Genomic DNA, 22293 nt, shown 5'->3' on the forward strand with positions numbered 1-22293 from the left:
TCCCTTCCTAACCTTCCCAAACCCAAACCCATTCCCAAATCCCAGGTCGAAGGCGGTGCCAGGGCTGCGAGTGGGATTTGGGGAGCTCCTGTGCCACTCCACCAGCACCAGGTGGTGAAGCTCCACTGCCTGTCCCTAAATCCGGCTTTTTTTTTTTTTTTTTTTGGTCAGCAAATCTCCCCCGTCTCCTTGGAAACTGGCAGCACTCCCCATCCCGGGGTCCTCCTGCAAATGCAGCACCCCAAAAGTTGTCCCCGTTTTGGGGCTCCCTGGGCTGGCTCGCCCTGGGGTGGCAGCAGGGATGCTCTGGATACTGGGGAGCACTGGGAAGTGCTGGTGTTGGTGGGGAGCAGGAGGGGCTGGGACAAGGATGAGCAGGAGCTGCTGGAACCGGCATTCCAGGCAGTTCCCTTGTGCTTACACTCAAAATTTCCCTCCTGTTTTTCTGCTTTTCCAGTTTTAGGTTTTGTTGGGTTTTTTTTTGTTTTGGTTTGGTTTCTTTTTTTTTTAATTATTATTTTCCCCTCTGGTGGGAAATGTCACATTGAAGAGCAGAGAGAGGATTTGCTTGTATGTGTATTTTGTGGGGCTGGGCAAGACACCTCAAATCAAACACCCTCCTAATCAGCTCTTTGCCCCTAAATCCGGCTTTCCAAAGCTAAACCGACGTGGTCTCCCCAGCTTTTCCCCAGATTTTATTGGATCCAGGATTGCCTACCGCAGCCTGAGTTCAGAGGAAGTGAATTCTACCAGGAGATGTAAAACATTAAAAATTAAAAAGGAGTAAAAACACTCTTTACAGAATATTTTGTGCTTGCCAGCTCACCTTGGGATTTTGCCCTTTGCCCACCGCACGTGCCCATTTAAATTAAACTCAGAAACGAACAGGGAGAGAAAACGTGGAAGGTACAAAAAGACAGGGAAAAATCAGAGAAACTCCTGCCATGAATTAGCTTTTTCTGATAAAAATGAGCACTAGCTGGAGGAGCTCATCCCTAACAGACAGGAAAATACTCAGGAAAGAAAAGTAAAAGATAAGATGGGGAAAGCTAAATGAAAAAGGAGGTTTTAAAGAGCCTTAAAAAAAATTAATAATCAAAAGCTCAGGAAACAAAGAGCTTTTCCAGGCAGGTGGGATGCTGTGCCCCAGTTCAGTAAGGACTTGGTTTTCTTGAGCATAATTTGCTCGAATAGATTTTTTTAGGGAGGGAGAAGTGAACTTTGTTGATTTGAAGCAAACCAGTGGAAAAATGAAACTTTCCACGCTGCTGCTTGGGAGATGCCAGCGGGCAGGGACACGGCTGGAGCTTCCCAAAGCTCCCCTGCACGGATCCTCCCGTTCCAAAAAAAAAAAATAAATGAGAAAATCACCGACTGACACAGGCTAACTGTGAGGCAGCACAAAGCTCTCCTTCCCCCAGAGTGGTTTATTTTAGAGGCTGCTCCCTGCCCTGGGGACACACGTGGCACTGCAGGAAGGAGCAGTTTGGAAGGGATGCTTTGGGACGGGGATGCAGAGCCCAGGGATGGATGGAGAGGCACCGTGGCTGCCTCATCACTCGTGCTCCTCAGTCCTGAGGACCAAAGCGTGGTGCTGGTGGCCCTGGGTGGCTCACAGGGTGCTGGTGACAAACCTGGGGGACAGCAAGTGACATGGTGCTGGGTTTTTTTTCCCAGATCACTCCCTTTCCAGAGATCCATTATTTCACTGTGCTAAATCCAACCCGAGTGCAGGGCTCCAGCAGCTCCAGCACTGCACACGGGAAGGAGAGAGGGAGAAAGAGGGAGAGGGACAGAGAAAGAGCCACCAAGAAGAGGGAATGCGTGGGAAAGGCCTGATCCTGCATCCTGGGGCTTCAGCTGGTGAGATTGTAGCTCAAACACCATCCCTCTCCTTCCCCAGCACCTCTGCCTGATCCAGGTTCTCCTTTCTTTCTGCCTGGAAAGTTCTCCCCAAAGACACAACTGGGGACTCCATCCCCTGGGAAGAAGCCGCCGGGCAGCCACGTCCCTCCCTCCCCACCAAGAGATTTGGCGAAGCTGGGGTGGGAAAGGTCACCTTAGCCAAGCTCTGCTTGTAATGGAAGTTTTTTTTAATTAAAGATTTCAAAAATAAAATAACGCCCCTCCTCGATTTTTGCTTCCTACACCTCGGGGAGATGCCAGCAGAACCCCTTTTGTCTCAACCCTGCAGAAGCAGCCAGACCCTCCTGGTCTCCCGTGCCCCTTCTCCGTCCCTCGCCGGCTGTGATTGAAATGGAAGACAAACATCAAGTGTGCTAGAACCATTTTAATATAATTATACATATCTGCCAAATCCAGGAAAAAAAGGTTTATGCATATATATCTTTTTTTTTTCTTTTTTTTTTCAGTTAACATCTGCAAGCATAAACGACAATGAATTTCTTGGTTTAAATTCATCCAGGTCAGAGCAACTGCCCAAAGTCCTGTCGGATTTGACGGTTACTGCCGGCGTGGCCAGCAGTAAGTGAGCTCCAGAGGAGTTAAATGTCCTCGGGTGGGGTATTTTCGGTCTTTCCTCTTTCATTCAGAGACAGTTTGTTGTAAAAAGTTTCAGTGCAGTTCACCTCGGGTGAAAGGCGATCGTGTTTTTTGCGTTTTTCTTTTTTTTTTTTCTTTTTTATTATTTTTTAAATATATATTTTTAATTATTTTTTTTTAAAGATGATAATAGGTAACTCAGTTGCTCTGAATTTCACTTATAATTATAACCTATTTAAATCACAGCAGAACTCCTGCTGGTGCAGAGTTCATAGTTGCATACAATACAGGAGATCACAGTTTTGAAGTCTAGCACAGATTAAAAACCACAGATGTACCATTTATATAAGACACACACTGATTGTCTCTTAAAAACTACATATTGACTCCTTATGAACATTATCTTTTTTTTTTTTCTTAATCTTTAAATAAAGTAGTGCAGCTAGGACAATCAGTCACACAACCCACACAGCCCTGAACCAAGTTCTCCGGGTGCCAACTTCAGCAAGTTGGGCATGAAACAGTTGGATGAGCTCGAGAGAGAGAAAAGAAAGAGGGAGGGACAAAAAGAGGGAGAAAAAGAGAGATGTTGTCCATTCTGAATATTTTAACCGAGGGTTGGCTAACACATTGGAAACCTCTGGGTGAAGGATCATCTTTCCACGCACACACAAAAAAAGAAATAAAAACCTAGACTTTTTTTTTTTTTTTTTAAACTGGCCCGCAGGTGGGAAGATCTCCCACCTCTTCCAAACAAAGAAACCCAACAATTGGCTAAAACTAGAAAGAACACAGATGGGTCTGTCTGGTTTCTGCTCACTAGATGATCTGTCCATTTAAGGCCTTCCTCCTCCGTTTTTCCTCTTTATTATTCCTTTTCCAGAGCGTCTGAGCAGGAGATGAGTCTGAACGGGATCACACCAACACTGTCCCCCTCTTGTTGCTGTCAAGTTTGTTTATTTTTTTTTTTTTGTTTTGTTCATTTGTTTGTCCGTGGAGTTATTTTTCTCTTTAACTTAACCAAGACCTGACTAAAACTGGAGCGCTCAGCCCAGCCTGTTCGTTCTCGTCGCGATTTCTCTCGGTATCACAAAGGTTCTTCACAAAACCTGGAACTTCCATGACGATGTCTGGTCCTTATAATCCAAGCAGTCAGCATTGAAGTTTAACTTCCAGGAGGCCGTTTGGTCTTTATAATCCAAGCAATCGGCGGTGGAGTTAAAGCCCAAACTGGAGGCTCCATAGCCCTGGGTGGAGAGGGAGGCTGGAGACTGGTTGAGGTGGCTGGTGACCGCGTTGGCACCCATGGGACTCAGGGTGGCCCCCGGCCCGGGGAGCTGGTGGTGCATAGGGGTCAAGTAAGATCCACAGTCCATCCCTCCGAAATAGGAGGTCGATCCAGCGTATCCTTGGCTGTAGCCTGATGCCTGGGTGTAGGTCATGGGATAGGATCTCTGCATGCAGGAGGAAGAGGTGGACAGGGGGTCTGAGAGCGGGGAGATGGACGCTGGGCTCCAGATGGACACGGGGGCACTGCTGCTGGAAATGGTGGGGACTGAGGTGCTGGAGGGGGGAGTGAACTGCCCGCTGGTCCCGCTCTCCGAGCTCACTTCCCGGGCGGGCGAATTCTTCTTTTTAGCCGGCCGGACCTTGTTCTGGCCCCCGTTCTGCTGCTGCTGCTGCTGCTGCCGGCACTTGGCTCGGCGGTTTTTAAACCACACCTTGAGGCAGAGACACAAGGGAGGGAGAGAGAAAAAGCCTGGGGTTAGGGATGAGATGGTGGCAGGCAGACCTCGCCGGGGAGGGAAACCCTAAACTGTCCCCCAAGAGCAGAGGGTTGCAGGCTGCTGCGAAGGGAAGCTCCGGGGCTTCCCCTCCCTGAGATAATTAGCAGCAATAACGAGTGGAAATCACAAATCAAACTCCTTAATAAGGTCACTTTTCGGGAGAAGGGGAAGCATTCTCTCTTTGCTGTTTGCCAGCCGGGGACCCCCAGGAATCACTGCGTAAGGCCTATTGAAGTCGAGCCCTTAATTAGAAACAATAGAACATCAGAAAAGCAGGGAACAATTAGGGAAGCAGAGGTTCAGGGTGGGGAGAGGGGTAAAGATGTCTCATTTATCCTCCAAACAGGCTCTCTGCTCTCACCCCCTCGGCCAGAGTTGGCCCCTCAGCCCATCTCACCTTCCCTTAGCAGGGCCCAAGGGGGCTGGCTGGCTCTGGGGAGGTTTTGTGGGAAGGAGGATGGGGTTTGGCATGGGGGTATCCTGATCCCGGCCACCACGCTCCACGGGAGCACCACACAGCCTCGGGAAGCCTCGTCAGGGAGCAAGTGGAAGGGATGGCTTTGGAGATGCCCTGTCCCCCTGCTGCTGGGGTGTTCTAGGTCCCAGAGGGAGCAGGACCCTCCTGCCTTGCCAGCAGCATCTCCAAAATGCTGCCTGCATGGGCTCCCTGCAGAGCAGACACAGCCCAGCCCCGGGAGAGGGGCTCTCTCCACCAAGGCAGCCCCTCTCTCATCAAAGTCCCCTCAGAGGGGGAGGAAGCTCCCAGTCTGTACTGGTTTGGTCTGGGATCCCAGTCTGGCCCAGCTCCAGGGATGTGGTGATCCCCGGGGAAGTGGGCATCCTCTGTGGCTTCTGCAGGACAGACTGGGATTTGGGCGTGCTGGGGATGGGTGTGGAAGGTCCAAGAGCTGGGATCCAGGATCTGCATAACACCCCCTCAGTGCAGAGGGAGGAAGGGGGGGCACAGCCAGCCCTGGGGATGCAAAATGCCACCACATCCCCTCACTGAACCCCCACCCGTCTCTGAGCCTCCTTCACCCCACAAGGGCTTGATTTGGCTTCAGGACTGGATCCATCCCCTAAAGCCGTGTCCCTCCCAGTCAGGCACAGGCCAGCCCAAGCCCTTCCCGCGGTACGGAGGGGGAGGGCAGGTAGGGATCTCCGCATCCTACCTGCACTCGGGACTCGGGCAGGTTGATTTTCAGGGCCACCTCCTCCCGCATGAAGATGTCGGGGTAGCGGGTCTTGGCGAAAAGAGCCTCCAGCACATCCAGCTGCGCCCGGGTGAAGGTGGTGCGCTCCCGCCGCTGCTTCCGCGGGGTGGCTGCGAACGGAGCCAGAGGCCCTGGCTGTCAGTCAGCGGCCCCTTAGACCCCGCTGTCCCCTCCAGCCCCCTCCCTAGAGGGGCACCCACATTCTCTCCCCTCTCCCGGGGGTCCCGCACCCCCAGGATCAGCCGCCACAGCGCGGCCGTCCCAACTCCGTGCGTTCGGAGCATCCCCAGCGCCGGGGTCTGCCCTGTTTGCAGCCCCTCTCCCCCAGAAAAACTTGGGGGTCAGGAAGAAGGGACCCCACGCGTTCACCCGCCCAAGCCAGCCGTGATCCCTGGGCATGTTGTGCCTCCAAAATCCCAGCGGTTTCTCCCCCGCGCAGCAAAATAGAGGGAGGGAAGAGGGAAGAAAAACGTGGCTTACCGGGATAACCGACGGACGGATGCAGCAAATCCATGCCCGAGGTTGTGAGACTCAGGCCATTGACTGCATAAGGTGGTTGCTTAAGATAAGACATCATGCTAAAGTTGTGGCGGGGAGGAGAGTTGGCCGAAATCCGGGCGAGGGGGAGCCGGCCGAGCGCCCTGCCTGCCCCGGGCGGTGCCTGGGGGAGCCGTCGGGCGTGGGGGGGCCGCCAGGTGCCTGCGCAGGAGGAAGAGGAGGGAGCAATGCGGGGATGAAGGGGGGAGTCAGGCCAGATCGCTGCCCCCCGCCCCCCCCGCTTTTATCCCGGCTGCCTTTCCCCCCCCCTCCACCCTCGTCAATCCTCCCTCTCGGACCCCAACCAGATTTGGGAGCTGGGAGAGACTGACTAGATAAACGCATCTCTCCCCAAAAAGGGCGAGGAGGGGAGGGAAGGGGGGGCACATCCCAGCCAGTAATTACTGCCCGAACAAAACCCCCCCATGCCTTCAACTGCCCGCATTGTACGGCGGCCGGGGGCATTTGCATAGGATTCCCGGCCGGGCACCGGCTAATTGTCTCAAGCAAAACTTGATTGGGGCCATTGGCAGACACAAAGAACCCCTCGGCTAAATAAATAATGCAGATAACAAAGCCCAAGGGTGAGAAACAAAGAAACAATTCAAGAAACCTATCTCTCCACTAGTCTCTTGCAAGGACTTTAATTATCCCAGGTTTGGGCAACATTCAAACCTTTCCCCCCTTCTCCCCCTTTTCCCCTTCCCCCCGACGTTGCTGCATTTCAGAGCTCAAATGCCCGCTCGGGAAGAGCCAAACTTTTCTGCTCTCCCGCCATCAGTCCACGTCTGCAGTAATTTCCACCGGCCATTTGCACCTAATTAGTACTCCGGGTAATTAGATTTGGAGGCAAGTAACAGATTTATTAGGCTTTCAAGAAACTCTTGATGACGGAGCTGAAGCTAAACAAACAGCCCGGCGGTGAGCGGCCCCGGGACAGCCCCGGCGAGCCAGCGGCTCTCCCGGTCACCGCTCGGGCTGCCCCGGTCCCCTCTCGCTGCCCCGACGGGACCGGCATCTCTGCGCCGGGGAACGAGGGGGGACCCAAATATGGGGTCCGCCAAAACAAAAAAAAAAAAAAAAGGGAAAAAAAAGGAGAAAAAAAAAAAAAAAAAAAAAAAGGACGGCAACGGGCCAAACAGAGACTCATAAAAAGGTTAAAAAGGTTTAGGCCGTTTTTTCCCCACAGAAAATATTTTTTTTAAAATCTTTTTGAATGAAAGCTCGCCCTTCCCTCCATCCCAGCAGCCGTCGGGAAAACGAACTCCAGCAGAACTTTCTTCCCGAAAGAGCCCAAAACTCCGCGTTCCAGCCCAGCCGACTCCCCGGGAGGGCCCAGCGCTGCCGGGGGGCTCCAGCCCCGTGCACCCCCGGCGGTGCGAGTTCTCCGCGGCGCGGACTTTCCGCTTCTCCCCTCGGGGAAGGGATTTGCCGGGCTGAGCGGCGGAGGGAGCGCGCATCCAGCGCGGGGGGCGCAGGGTCGGGCCCCGCTTTTAGCATCACCCCCCGGGGGAAGCCGAACGGGGACGGTTCTGCCGAGGGGGGAGCCACGCTCTGTTCTCCGCGCAAGACGCGCGGGAGAGCAAAGCGGGGCTTGCTGCCCGCTTCAAAACGAGCGGACAAAAATATTTTAAAAAGAAAAAAAAAGAAAAAAATACTAAAAAAAAAAAACCAAAACAAAAAAAAACACACACAAACACCTCCTCTCCAAAAAAAGCAAGCCGTTCGGTTAAATTCGGCGGCATCCCACCGAGGCGCCAGCCCGGCGCGGCCGCCCGCGGAGCCCCTCGGCCGCGGCCGCGCATCCCGGGGCCGCCGCGCAGCCCGCGGAGCAACGGCTCCACTCCGCAATCTGTCACCTTCCCCCGCCTCCCGCTCCCCCCGCTCCGCGCACATCCCGGCTACCAGTTGCTCTGCCCTCGCTCAATAATAATTACCCCGTCCGAGAATTAATTATAATAAATGTTTTCTTGATAAACTAACGAGATAATCCGGGCGGCACACGCTCCCTAATTACGAGGCACCGGCCCCGGCTCCGCTGCTCGCCCCGGTGATTAATGCGGGGCAGCGATCCGCGCCCGGCCGCGCAGGCTGCGCCCCCGGCCCCGGCCGCGCTGCGGGGGCCGGGGGGGCTCGGCCGGGCCGCGGAGCAGCGCGGAGGGGCTCCCGCGGAGGGCGGGGGGAAAGGTGCCAAGGTAGAGAAGGGAATTTGTTTCCTTTTGTTTTGCGAACGACAGCCGCGTTCCCTGCCCTCGCCGCGCTCCAACGAATTCAACGAATCCAAATTTATTTAATTTTTTTTTAAATCAAACCTTTTTTTTTCTTTTTCTTTTTTTTTTTTTTTTTTTTTTCCCGCACTGAAGGGACTGTTTGAAGGGATATTTCCCGACAAGCGAATTTTACCACAAATTGCAAAGGCGGTGGGGATGGACCCGTCACCCGCTCTGCCGGGCGGTCCCCCAGCGCTTCTCCCTCCGCAGCTCCGCGCTGCTCCGCGGCCGCGGCTCCTCCCCGGCCCCGGGAGCGGCAGGGCCGGGCTCGGCGGGCAGCCACGTCCGCCCCAGGCCCGTCCCTGCCGCCCAGCAGCACCCGGCCGCATTTTTAAAGTGCTTTTTTCCCCCACTTCTTTCTATTATTATATATATATTTTTTTAACTAGAGTTGCGCCTTTTCAAAATAAATAAATAATAAGCCTCAACTTCTCTAAGCAGCCGAAATCGAAATAAAACTCAGCAGCCAAGGAGGGTTTTAGTTCTAAAGAAACTTGTGCCGCTGCACAAGGACTTTTCCCGAGTTTTTCTTTGTCAGCGCGGTGCGAATATAGAGAGGCCGGGCCGCGCTACTCGCGGTCGGTGTCTTTAGGAAGCGCTTTCCCAAGGCATAAAAAAATAAAATTAAAATAAAATAAAGGAGGTGGATACCAGTTCCAGCCCCTCTCCGACCTGGATGCCATTCCTGCCACCCCTTTCGCCCGCCCCAAATCCTGAAGCTCCGGCCCTAAATGCTTTGAAGATTTCTCTCCCTGCGCTTTCCAGCCCGGTTCTCCCGGGCCGTGAGTGCTCAAAAACACCTTTGCAAAATTACTTTGCTGAGTCTCCGCATCGCGAGGAAGAGGAGGAGGATGAAAGGGTTCTCAGGTAGGAGTCGGAAGAGGGGAGAAATTCAATTCCTCCCCGTTGGTTTTTTGGTTGGTTGGTTTTTTGGTTTTATTTTGGTTTTATTTTTTTCTCCATAATTTTAAAACTCAAGCTTGAGGTCAGGAAATATCTACAGGCCAAAGGAACAGGCCGGAAAAAAAATCATGTACCCAACGAAAAGGCGATGAAGCCCCGCGCCTGCCCGCGGAGAGCGAGCGGCTCCGCGCCCGGCCGCGGGGGACGAGGCTCGGGGGGCGAGGGCGGCGATGGGCAGCGCCCCACGCTTCCCAATTTTGCCTTTTTCCCTCTCATCCTGCAGCTCCCGGTCCCTGCCGAGCACCGAGCCGGTGCTGTCCCCGAGCCGGGGCCGCCTCCGCCCGGCCCGGCCCGGCCTCTCCCGGGCAGCTCCTGCGGGATCCCCGCACAGCGCAGCCCCACCGCGCACAGGCTGCTTGAAAATAATCATCATTTAAACAAACAAACAAATAAAAAAAAAAAATTCGATCATTTGAATTCTCCCCGCGTTCCTGGCCGCCCAGCCGTGCCCCCGAGGAAGGATGGAGCCAGCGGGTCGGACTTACCTGCGAGGCTCGCCGGAGCCGCGGGCAGGGCTGGGGGGCGAAGGGGGAAAGCTGCTCCCGGATCCTCGCCAAATTCAGAGCTCGGGCTGAGCTGGGAGAGAAAGCACAAAGCGGGAGGTTAGAGAGCTCGCCGCATGCACATGCCCACGACATCGGGGGGAAAGGGGGGGGGGAGGGGGGGGTGGAGAAAAAAATGTTTGAAAAAGGAGAATAAATGGGGAAAAAGGGGAGGGGACGGTGCAGGAGAGGGATGCGGGGATGCTCGGGGTCTGGGCTCGGTACATACAGAGCTGGCCGGTGCTGGAGCTGGTCAAAGTGGTTTTATTTTTAATAATAGTGGCAGGGTGCGTTGGAGCTGAAGGTCTCTACCTCTCTCGGGGAGCTTTGCTGAGAAAGCGCCTCTCTGGCAACTTTTTGACGCAAACTCTCCAACCAATGGCAGGGAGAGAGTGATTGACACATCTAAGCCAGGGGGAAAATAATAAAAACACACACAGGGGGAGGAAAAAACAGGCCGCTGCTGTACCGGGGGGACAATCCAGAGAGAAATAACAGCCGCCGAAATGACACCAGAATATACATTAAAAGAACCTGCTCGGTTTAAAAATATACATTATGGAGCGGAGCGGATGAAGTCATTGTAGAAATTAATGTGATGGACAGCAGAGATGGAATTAGCGAACTGCCCGGGGAAGGCGAGGAAAGGGGGGGCAGCAGAAGGCTGGGGGGTGGCTGTAATAATAATAACAACAACAACAAAAGATATTAATGTATAGAAGTAAATATTTGTGAAGGGGGGACACGAAGCCTGCCGGGAGCCCTGGGCTGAGCAGCAGGAGATGGGTGAGAGGAAAACCCGCGGGAGCCAAGGGGAGAATCCCCCCCAGCACAGAGCGGGGTGCCCCCAGCCCCGGGTCCCCCCAGTGGCACCCACAAATCGACCACACCCCAATTCCACCTCCCAGGGGCCAAGTCACCCCTGGAAGAGGGGAAATGGAGTCACCTGGGGGACGACATAAACGCGTTTTAAATTGTATTTTTAAAGATCTATAAGGAACGAGGGTGCGGAATGGAACTTATCGGCGTCGCGTTGAAATTGCAAAGAGGGACGCGCGCATGTTTTTAATGGGAATAATTTGGGAGCAGTGACGGGCTGAGGGTGAGGAGGGCCCAGGGGGTTCCCGGCCTGGCACACCGGAGCCGGGCACCGGGATGTTCCCCTGGCACCTCCCGTCCTCGCTCAACTTCTCGCGGCTCACAGCACCCCGAAAATAAAGCCCTGGCAAAAGGCAGGAGGATGGAGGCGGCTGAGGTCGGAGGGAGGGAGCGCTCACAGACTTTCCTCACTTTGTGACAATGGGGGGAAAAAAACTGCAGCGGCTCCATCATTTTCACGGGGTGACCTATGTTAATGAAGTTATAGCAATTAATTGGCTTCTTTGTGGCTTTCTCCGAGCCCGGCTGAGTGCGATCCAACGTGGTTGTCCTTGGACTTTAGCGGCGGCGGCGCAGCCCGGGCTGGAGGTTTGCAGGAGCAGGTTTGGGATGCTCGGGGCTGGGCTGGGAGGATGGGTGGTGTGGCTTGGTTTTGGGTTGATTTTTTTTTTTTTTTAAATCCTTTACTCCCAGAAAGGAGGAGGAAGGAGGCGGCAGAAGGGAAGGAGGGAGGGGAAAGGAAGGCAAACAAACAAACAAACAAACAAATAAACAAAATACCCCCTCGCCCAGAAGCGACGCAGCCCTGACCGCCGGAGCCGCTCCCACTTTGGCCGCTGGGTTGTATTTGTTTGGGGCTTTTTTTGGTTGGATTTGGTTTGGTTTTTTGGGGTTTTTTTTCTTTTTTGTTACGAGGCGACTTCATGGAAAGTTGATACCCGGGGTACCCCCGGCAGGTACCCCCTGGCCCCACGGGATTCCCAACCCCTGCCTTTCTTGGGGTTGTGTTTTGATTTATTTTTCTCTCTTTTGTGGGGACTTTTTTTTTTTTTTTTTTTTGTGGGTTTGTTTGTCTAGTTGAGTTTGTTTGTTGTTGTGTTTTTTTTTTTTTTTAATTGTGGGGGAAAGAGGTGTGGGTAAGGGAGGGGCAGCTGCAGCCGCCGTCCCTTTGCAGCATCCCCCCCACAATCTCAACCCTTGCCCGGAGATCCGCGCTGGGCAAATCCTTCCCTCACCTCCCCTCATTTCGGCACGGCCACGCCACCCCTCAGCCTCTCCTTCAGCAGAGCACCAGGAATAAATATCCCGATTGAACCCTTCCCCCCCCTCCGCCCCCTCCGCCTTTGCCACCGTCTCCCGCCCCCACATATTATTTAATAACCTTAATCCACCTCGGAAGAAGGAGGGAGATAATTCGTTTCCCCGTGTATCCTGACCAGGAGGGTATTTTCCAAATCGATTAAAAATAAATAAAAAAATAAAAAATTAAAAATAGAAATTAAAAAAAAAAAAAAAGGGAGGGGAAAAAAGAGAAAAAATAAAAATTAAAAACGGGGTGTCTAGGGGCTGGAGGCAAGCGGGCTGTGGCAAGGCAGAGGAATAAAATGCAGGTTTTTTTACTGCCTGAAGACAGTATCTGGGAGAGCAGGAGGGGAAGCAGAGGCCAGCCCGGCTGGCAGCCCTGCCTGCAGCTGCCACGGGAGCTGGAGCATCCCAGCCTCTCCCTCTGCCCCCTCCAGCCCGACAAGTTGGGAAGAATTCCCGCGGCCAATAAAACAAGTGGCAGAGATGGCCAGTGTTACTTAAATAAACAAGGGTCTCTTTAAAATTCTCATCCACTTCAGATGTCTAAAGTAAGATTGTGATGATTTTGTCACGGTTTGGTAAATTTACCCCTTTAAGAGGCTTTCATAAATCCCAGAACACACCTTCAGCCAGATTTGAATATAGATTTAGGTTTTAAAACCCAGAAGCTGGGAACACCGCTTTATCAAAGAGAATTTCCCTTTAGCTTAGCAATGTGTCGGAATGGCTCTTGCAAAGATTGGATCTGAGAGGGGGAAAAAGGGGGAACCTTCTTTCCTGGAGCGATCCTGCACACATTTTGCAGCTGCTTCTGCCTTCAACCTCCTGCAGCTCGGGGAAAAGTTACCAAAAAATTTTGATAATCTTTGTTGCAGCTGTAGGATCTCGATTTTTTAAAAAAAAAAAATAATAATTTTTTACTCATTTTTTTAAAACTTTCCCATCTCTTCTGGTCCGTTTGGAAAGCGTTGCAGAGCAGGTACAGCCCCAGAGATCCAGACTAGCCGGGGCTAACGGGGAGTGAGTGGAGATGTGTGATTTTTCTGCCCTCTGAGAACTTTTATGCTCAGAGAACCAAAATCTGCTTCTGGGATGAAAAAGAAACTGTAACTTCTGCTTCTCAGTAAGTTCTCCAACTTTCCGATGCCAGTCGCGTTGCAAAGCCATTTTCTCTCTCCGCATTGCTCTCTCTCTCTCTTCCCTCCTTTTCTCCTTCACCCTCTCCGCTTCTCCTCCTGCTTTAATTTAATTGAATTTCCGACTCTCCTCACCATCGCGACCGTTCCGCCCGGGTTTTATCGCCGCGTGTGTCGCTCCCAGGGCTGAGCTGCTGCCCGTGGGTGTGAGAACCAAGCGTGGGGGGGAGGAAAATAAGAAATCATTTATTCAGGTCGGGTGAAAGTTAAGGGAAAAAAAAAAAAAAAGAAAAAGAAAGAAAAAAAAACACACAAAAAAAGAAAAACCCACCCCAAAATGAACCGATTTATAATTTGTCATCTTTGTATCTCTGATCGGCTCCGGAAAGCGATGCATGCTCCGCGCTTTTAAGCTTTTCCCTCATCGGATTTGTGTCTAGTTAAAATATTCCAGACTTTCCTTGAAGTTTATCTGCAATTCAAGTGTCGGTTGGAGTTTATTTTAGTTTAGGAGTTTTTCTTTTTGTTTGTTTGTTTGTTTGTTCGTGGTTTTGTGGTTTTGGTTTGTGGGTTTATCATAAGTTCTAAGCTCCTCCTCACCCCAAAATCTCCTTTTCTGGGGGTGCAAAGGCAGAGACATTGGTAGAGCTGTGTCAACTTCGAGAAAGGCTCAGATTCGTTTTAAAATACCGGAATAATTAAAAAATATATATATTCCCTCCTTTTCCAAGCTCTGGGAGGGGGATGGAGGAGCCATCACCTCTTTTGGGGAAGGGAGGAAAATTGAAATAATAAAAAATTATGAAGGCAGCATCTTTGCCTAGATGGAAGCAAGTTTCATAATTGGGATGGGGGGGCGGGCGAAGGAGAGGAGGGGATGCTGGAGGGATTTCGGGCTCATCTGAAAGTCCTAAAAATGTCACCCCGAGAGCAGCGAAAGTGAGGTCAGGGCTTGCACCTGACGGAAGGGACTCATGTGCGACGAGGCGGGGGTGGCAAAACCCCCTTAAAAAAAAAAAAAAAAAAAAAAAAAAAGAAAGAAAGAAAAGAAAGAGGAAGAAACGCTGGGTGTTAAATAAATAAAGCAGCATTTGCGGGAGGCTGTGCGGGGAGGGGGTGGCCCCCGGGGGCTGTGGCCGGGGCTGGGGGGTGTGCGGGGATGAAAGGCGTTAATGCTGCCGGTTTACATCATTTTTCTCTCCAGGCCATGAAGTTACCTTGATGAGCAGCTCGCTGCAGCAATCAGATTATAGCTCCCGACGCAGATATTAAAATCAGAGTTACAGTCCCGCGTCCCGCGTGTTGGCAAACTTGGGAGAAATGAAGGGGTCGGGGGAGCGGGGGGAGGGAGAGAAAGAGGCAGAAAAGGGGTTTTGTAAGAAAGAAGAAAAGAAAACCGCAGAGAAGCTTTAAACTAGTCTTTCGTTTGTAACCTTTTACAACCTTTATTTCCCGTATATGAAAAGCTCCTTTTATTGAGACCCAGAAAGAACTTTTATTTTTTTTCCCCCCTCCCCCCACCACCTTTGGATTTTTAATTAGAGCCCCTCAATTGCAGCCATATATATAGGAATCGATATAAAGTAATCCGTGGAGATGGGCTAAGGTTTTTAATCGAAAATCTTCTTTGCCATTCTTTGCAGATCTTCTTTAGCCGCTGGCTGGTGGAGAAACAAATGTTCATTACAAAAATACCCCCCCGAACCCCCCAAAAGCAGCTTCCCCCCAACCAAACAAAGCCACAAGGCAGAAAGCTTGCAAAAGATCCCAAACCAACTGTTGTTACCGTGTGAATAAGAAATTACTCCTGTGCTTAACTTCATTCTCCCTTGCAGGCAGGTATTTTTCATATTGAAAAACTTTTAAACCAGCTCCCAATACTGCAGTTATTATTATTATAATTTTTTTTTTTCTTAAAAGGTGTCTGGGGGATGGTATTTTCCGTGCGGGAAGGGTCTGGCTTGTGCCGCGGGTGTCTGTCTGTCTGTCTGTCTGTCCGTATAACACTGCGCTGAAATCCACATCCCGTCCTCTTGCAGCTTCTCAGACTCACAAATATCGCGCTTTCTTGAATTCTTTTTTTTTTTTTTTTCCTTTCCCCTTAGTGTTTGGCTTCCTTCCCCCTTCTTTTATTTTCTTTTTTTTTCTTTTTTTTTCTTTTTTTTTCTACAAGTGCTTTATATTATATAAAATTTAACTCTTTGCTTCCCTGCCATGAAATATTTCTTTTCCTATGTAAAAAGAAAGGGAAAGAAAGGGGGAAAAAAAAAATTCCCAACTTCCCCCAAAGCTCCCCCAAGCTTCCTTCTTTCTAAAGAACTGTTTTTCTCCAGGGGAAGGAGGGGGGTGGAAGCTATATATTAAACAATGCAGGCAGCTTCGGGTTTATTTTGGTAAATTAATTGTGAGACTATTCCGGCTCCTATGTGTTTCTGCATGATTAAACTGTGCTATTTGTTCCCCAAAGCTGCACATTAGCAGAAAGTGCAAGTCTATTTTAAAGCATCATCCTCAGGTTTAATGCAAGCAAACTGGGCTGAGTGAAAAGTTTACCCGAGTAATTGCAACTAAGAGTCCGCTGTAGTTGTTTTAATCATTATTTTCTATCTGATAAGTGCTTTTTAAAGAACAGACCCCGCATATTTTTTTTTAATCTGAAGGAAGCGAATCTGGCCGTATTTGTACCCCAACCTCGCGTCTTATCTGTATGAAATTTCAATTTATTTAAAAGCCTGGTATTTAATACACGACACGGGCAACATTTAGTTTAGACAAACCCCCTCTTGTACTTTCTCCGTAATCACGCCTAATGAAAACGTGGGATTTTCCCATTATTAAAAAAAAAAAAAAAAAAAAGTGAAAATATAATGCATCTTCATTAGGAAAATTGACTGCTGTGCTCAAGACAGTTCTTAATTGAAAAGGCAACCTATTTTAATGGTGTGGTTGAGGAGAAGATTACATACTTTATCCAAACACAAAGACAATTAATAATGAGGACCAGGCTGCTGCCATTAACTCTAATGTAGTTACATCAATGTCAGTGCAAGTGCTCGTACCTGAGAGGTGCTGGGGGATGCGCCCGCGGCCCCTCCGCCCTGCCCGGCCGGCCCGGCCGCCCGAGCATCATTTTGATTTTTATTTGGAGTTTGAACGGCAGCTCGACCCCGAGGAGTTGTGCGAGCGCGGCTCGCCCTCGCCGCTTGCTTTAAAGGGACTTTTCAGAGCTGCCTAATTCAGGATATTTAAGCGCAGGACAATGCGGGGTGCTGGGAGCGCTTAAGCTGCAGTTTGCAAACGAATCCGTGCCCCAGAGCCAAGGGAAAAGTCCTGTCCCCCCCACCCTCCCCACCCCCACGCTCGTCCCCCACTTTAGGCATTTATTTGGACTTTAAAAAAAAATAAAAATTAAAAAAATAAAAATTCAACTTCCGATGCGCCGATCAGGTGTGTTCATACCGGGCGTTGGATGTTTTTCCTGGTATATATATTTTTTTTCCCTTTCCCAGGAGGAGCGGCTGGGTGGAAGCCCCGCTCCCCCGCAGCCCCGCGCTCTTTACGCGGCCGCGGAGGAGGAGGAGGAGGGATGCGCGGAGCCCTGCGCGCCCCTCGCCCGAGTTAAACAAAGTCCTCTTCAAAGCCCCTTCCCCGGCAGGGAAGTGGAGTTGATAATTAAAAATAAAATAATGAAACCGGAGCAGCCCAGTTTCTCCCCGCGCCAATTAAATAAATAAACATCCCATAACTGATCCCTCCCTCCTTCCCAAAATTGCTTCCCCCCTCCCCCAGCGCCATCCCCGCCAGCAACTTTCCCGCAGATCTTTGTCCCGCACCGGGCACAGCGCTGCCGCTGCTCGGGGGGGTCCCGGCTGCGTTTATTTTGGGGGGTGAGGAGCAGGAATGCCGGCGGTGCGGGGTTGGGATCGGGGGGTTCCCCCTCTCCGCCACCCCCCCGTGGGTTAAATTGGCTTTTTGGGGTGTCCGGGTGGGTGCGCTGGCAGCGGGGACGATGCGGCCGGGGGGTTCCGCAGCCGAATCGCGGCAGGTTTTCATCTGCGCCGGGGGAGGAGGAGGAAGGGGAAGGTGGAGGGAGGGCGGCGGGGCCGGGGCCAGCGGCGTGGGCTGCCCGCCCCGGGCGCGGAACATCCCCGGCCCCGGCCCCGGAACCGCCCCGGCCCGGCAGGGAGGGAGGGAAGGAACGGGGGCGGCCCCGGGCACGGCGGGGGCCCGGAGGGCGGGACAGTGCCCGGCATCTCCCACTGACAGACGGACAGACGGACAGGGCAGTGCCCGGCATCTCCCACAGACTGGCAGACGGACAGGGCAGTGCCCGGCATCTCCCACTGACAGACGGACAGACGGACAGGGCAGTGCCCGGCATCTCCCACAGACAGACAGACGGACAGGGCAGTGCCTGGCATCTCCCACTGACAGACGGACAGACGGACAGGGCAGTGCCCGGCATCTCCCACTGACTGACAGACGGACAGGGCAGTGCTCGGCATCTCCCACTGACGGACAGACAGACGGACAGGGCAGTGCCTGGCATCTCCCACTGACAGACGGACAGACGGACAGGGCAGTGCCCGGCATCTCCCACTGACTGACAGACGGACAGGGCAGTGCTCGGCATCTCCCACTGACTGACAGACAGACGGACAGGGCAGCATCCTCTCACAGACAGACAGGCAAGGCAGTGCCCGGCATCTCCCACAGACAGACAGATGGACAGGGCAGTGCCCAGCATCCTCCCACAGACAGACAGATGGACAGGGCCGTGCCCGGCATCTTCTCACAGACAGACAGACGGACAGGGCAGTGCCCAGCATCCCCTCACAGTGAGAAGGACAGAGCAGTGCCCAGCATCCCCTTACAGATAGGCAGACAGACAGACAGACAGACAGACAGAAGTGTACCCAAGATATCCTCCCATCCAGACAAATGAATGCATCCCAGCGTCCCTCCAGACGGACGGACGGACAGACAGACGGACGGACAGGGCTGTGCCCAGCGTCCCCGCGCAGCCAGCCATGGCAGTGTATGGCTGCCCTCCCACACAGACAGACAGACAGACAGACAGGCATGGAGTTCGGATGGGCAGAGCCATGCCCATCCATGCCTCCCACACAGACGGACAGACGGACAGACAGACAGACAGACAGCTGTGGCCCAGCAGCCCGCGCAGAGGAGACCTGCTCCGGCTGGGGCCACCCTGGTGAGCGGAGCTGGGGGCAGCCCAGGTGGGGCCAGGCTAATCCCCAGGCAGACAGACAGACAGACAGACAGGCAGGCAGACAGACAGGCAGACGGGGCTGTGCCCCCTCAGCCCGCCTGGCAAGGGGATGCCCCGTTAAATCCCAGGCAGAGCAGGTGGAGCGTGGCTAATCCCTGGCAGAGCCGGGCAGTGCCAGGGCTGCGTTGGTCCCGGGAACACCTGGATGGACAAACAGCCCCGGCACCTCCAGCTGCCAGAGACGGGCTCCGAGCCGCTCCCACAGGTGGAAAGGAGACATCGGCTCTGTGACCATCCCGCTGGGGGATTTTCTACCTGCCAACAAACACATCCATGCGAGTTCCCTGCCCGCGCAGAGCAGCGGGGGCCAGGCTGGCTGTGGCCTTTAGGAACTACCCTGCCATCCGCAATCGGAGATAAAAAGAAAGTTCCCGCTGCTTCCCTTCCAGACAAATGAGCCTGGCCGGGTCTCTTTGCTCTCGAGCAGCATCTGCCCACCCTCCGCACCTGATTTCTCGCAGGAGCCTTTCATCTCCCTCCCCTGCCTGCTCCCGCAGCCCCGGCCGCGCTGCCCGCGGCTTTGATGGGACGGGAGGATGCGAATCCCCCGGGATGGGGCTGTGGCCGCCTCCTCCTGCTCTTCCACAGCTCCCTCGCCTCCTCGGAAGGTTGATTTTTGATGGGAGGAGAAGAATGTCCGGGGCTTTCGGATTCCTGTCTGGAGACAGCCGTGCTAGGGGCTGTCATCTCGTTTTTCTAAAGGTTGTCCCCGCAAAGGGGACATCGGTAACACAAGGGTTTGTGCCTGTGACTAGAAAGCAGGAATGTGAGCCAGATGCAGCAGGGTTTTCTGTGGAAATGTGTCTGTTGGTTTCCCTGCTGTTGGTGTAGGTAAATCTGATATCAACAGGTTGTTGAGAAGCAAAAAATATCCCTCCTTTCGTGTGCATTCACTGATAAAAGCCAGGGTGAGGTCATTTGGTGGCATTTCTTTTCTTGGGGAAATAAATGCTTTCTGGGTGGAATTCTGGCCACTTCTCAGCCGTGTCCTGTGCCCACATGCTGCTCAGATCATTTGCCTGCACGAGGTTGCCACGAGCATCCAAAATACCCTCATGTTCCTGAGACCCCCACTCCAGAGGACTTGCAGGAGATCTGTGCCCCCCTGTATGCCAGCAGGGACACCCAGAGACATCTCAGGTGACAGGGGACACCTGTATTCAGGCAACAAAGCCACGTTCAGTGTCTGAGCTGCTCCAGCCTGTTGGGAAGGATGGATAAATATAATTATCCATAAATAATACAGCCAGGATGAGAACAGTCCTCTCTGCTAGCTGGACAATGCCCCTGCCTACGGATGGGTCCAGGGGTCGAGTGAACTGTTCCATCTCACCCCCAAAATGTACAGTTCACCCCACACCTGTGACCCTCCCCTAAAACATCAAGTGCTGTGACCCCATTGGCCCCAGCCTTGTTCCAGCCCACCTTGAAGCCCCTGATAAGGGGCTCTGAGGGGCCAGACAGCCTCTTGGAACTTTCCCTCTCTTGGATCTTCCCCCTCTTAGGACCTCCACCCTCTCCTAGAGCATCCTCTTGTCTCTCCCCTCCTCCATCCCCTCAAGCCTGGCCACGTGCTGGGTCTGGCAGCTCGAGGCAGGACCTTTCTCCATCCCCAATAAACCTGATACCCCAAGAGCAACCTGCAGAGATCTCTGTCTCCATCCACCCAAACCATCCTGGAGCTCAGTGTTCCCTACAGCAGCCTGTGCCAGGCAGTCCTTCAGGTCCTTTCTGGTGCAAGGGGACACCTCTGTCACAGGTTTTTGCATCCACGGGTGAAACGCAGGAGCCTGTAGGTGACACAGCCCTGCCCTGTCCATCTCTCAGCGCCTTGTTCAGTGATGATGTGGCAACTTGAGCGACACAGCAAGAGAGCTCTGAGTTCAGGAGGTGCTGACAACCCAATTGGTGAGGGCAAAATCCTCCTGAGGTCCTTTGGCTTGGTCATCCAAAGTGTATTCCTGCTTGTTTGTGTCTGCCTAGGAAGTATTTTGGATGTGTGGATGTACACAGATGAGATCTGGAGAATGTCCTCCAAACCCTGAGGTTCTTCCCTTCCTGTGTGCAAACCCAGGGCCGTCAGGATGAGATAATAGAGAATATATAAAAGATAACAGATAAAATATGGTGATGGCTGATCTGCAGCTTGCTATGGCAAGGAGGGGCTGCCTGCAGGTGTTCATTGGAGGGAGAGGTCCAGGGGCAAAGCTCTGGCTCATCTTTCTGCTCCAGTTCTCTGGGATCAGTGGCTTGTGGAAAGACAAACTTCTGGGAGAAGGGAAAGGGCTGAAAGTGCTTCTGAGAGGAGGAGAAAGATGGAGCAGTGATGGGGCTGCCATGTGTGGGAGGGTGTGTGAGCAGTAGGATGAGGCTGGAGAGGTTCAGATTGGACATCAGGAAAAATTTCTTCATGGAAAGGGCTTTTAAGCAGTGGAAGGGGCTGCCCAGAGAGGTGGTGGAGTCCCCATCCCTGCAGGTGTCCGAGGGAAAACTGGACGTGGCACTCAGTGCTCTGGGCTGGGTGACAAGGTGGTGACAGTCTCAGGTTGGGCTTGAGGATCTTGGGCATCTTTTCCAAGCTCAGAAATTCTGTGCTTATTTTCACTTGATCACTTCAAGCTCTTATCTCTGGTGAAGTGGAGGAAAGCTGCAGCTTCAGCCCCGTTTTGGTTCCTGTAGGACTTTTCAGCCTTGGTATATTTTTCTTGTATTGTACTTTGCTTTTGGACTACCTGTCAGATTTTGGGCCACTACTCCAGATTTTCTACCTGTGCATGGAGCTGGGAGTAGGCTTCTGTAGCTCCATAATTAGGATATGTGCTGTGATTTACTTTACAGAGTCCATAAATCCACGTCTGATACCTGATGAGAAATTTGGAAGAGGCTGCAGCATGTCTTTATGTAACACAGACAGTCACAGCTATGTCAGCAGTTGAAGTATTTTATTGAAATGCAACTTTCTAACATTTTTTTACATAAGCGTTATCAAGAAATGCAAATTATAACATAATAGTATAACAATATAATTGCTCAATTCCCCTTAACTCACTGCAGTTCTTTTCTGAAGGAACACTACAAAAGGAAGGAGGTCGATTCCTTTCATATAACTAAGGAATTTAAACCTTTTTATAGTGCATTTTTAATAAAATATTTTATTTTCATGCTATCCTCCTGCACTGTAGATAGTTTCAGCCTCTGTGCTCGGATTAATTGTTACAGGAGTTATTATATAAAGCCTATTAGATTAAAAAAGAACTAATACAAACACCACTGGCTGTACTTTACCCTGCCCTTGCCATTCAAAAAAGCTTCCCAGTGGCTGATGTATGAATTATTATCAATGAAACACAGGACTTTTAACTCTTCAGATTTTCTGCTTGCACTAAGATCACAAATCCAAGTCCATTTATTAAAGTAAATAGAGATCCAATGTGTTTCTCAAGAAGAAAAGTTAATTTTAAAGCCCAAGTGGGCCTTTATTTTGAGGAAAAATATTTCTGAGAAAAAATTCCCATGATTTTTTTTTTTTTGTGACACCAAGCTTTGTAAGTTTGTATATTTTTTATTTAAAATGTGGCCATTTTGTCAAAGCTGCCCATTACTCAAAATCTGGAAGGAAAAATCAGTCTGGAATGGAAGTGGCAAAATGGTTTTGAGAAATGCAGTTGGACACTTTAGAAAACTGTGGACAAGGATGTTATGGATTGGGAAAAAAAAGCTGACCAATAATCAGGCATTTATGGTTGAGCCAGTTAGAGAAGGTCAAGCTGAATGGAACTCTAGTTATTACTCTGTATGCTATGAAAACTTCAATTATCATTAATTATGAATTTAATCTGGCATTGGAACTCCCTGCCAGAACTAA

General features: G+C 51.7%; 1 protein-coding gene across 2 annotated transcripts; it reads right to left on the minus strand.

Annotated features, from left to right (window-relative positions):
• Positions 1-2275: 2275 nt before the first annotated feature.
• On the minus strand, positions 2276-6123 carry OTX2 (orthodenticle homeobox 2). Of its 2 annotated transcripts, none has more exons than XM_021534661.2 (3): positions 5984-6123; positions 5462-5613; positions 2276-4223 (listed from the first exon to the last, which is right to left on the minus strand). In XM_021534661.2, the coding sequence occupies exons 1-3, from the start codon at positions 6078-6080 to the stop codon at positions 3603-3605; spliced, it is 870 nt and encodes a 289-aa protein (XP_021390336.1). In that variant the 5' UTR covers positions 6081-6123; the 3' UTR covers positions 2276-3602. The 2 variants fall into 2 exon arrangements, with proteins under 2 accessions (XP_021390336.1, XP_021390335.1); XM_021534660.3 differs by having other exon boundaries at positions 5462-5634.
• Between the last annotated feature and the right edge of the window lie 16170 nt (positions 6124-22293).

The sequence above is a fragment of the Lonchura striata genome, chromosome 6 (assembly GCF_046129695.1).
Source record: "Lonchura striata isolate bLonStr1 chromosome 6, bLonStr1.mat, whole genome shotgun sequence".
Taxonomy (NCBI): domain Eukaryota; kingdom Metazoa; phylum Chordata; class Aves; order Passeriformes; family Estrildidae; genus Lonchura; species Lonchura striata.

Bases quoted from the DNA above. Each gene is read 5' to 3' on its own strand.
- OTX2 (XM_021534660.3), bottom strand. From the start codon at position 6,080: ATGATGTCTTATCTTAAGCAACCACCTTATGCAGTCAATGGCCTGAGT. The intron at 5,635-5,983 runs GTAAGCCACGTT...ACTGACAGCCAG, and splicing joins TCCGTCCGTCGGTTATCCCG to GGCCTCTGGCTCCGTTCGCA. The intron at 4,224-5,461 runs GTAGGATGCGGA...CTCTGCCTCAAG, and splicing joins TGCCCGAGTCCCGAGTGCAG to GTGTGGTTTAAAAACCGCCG.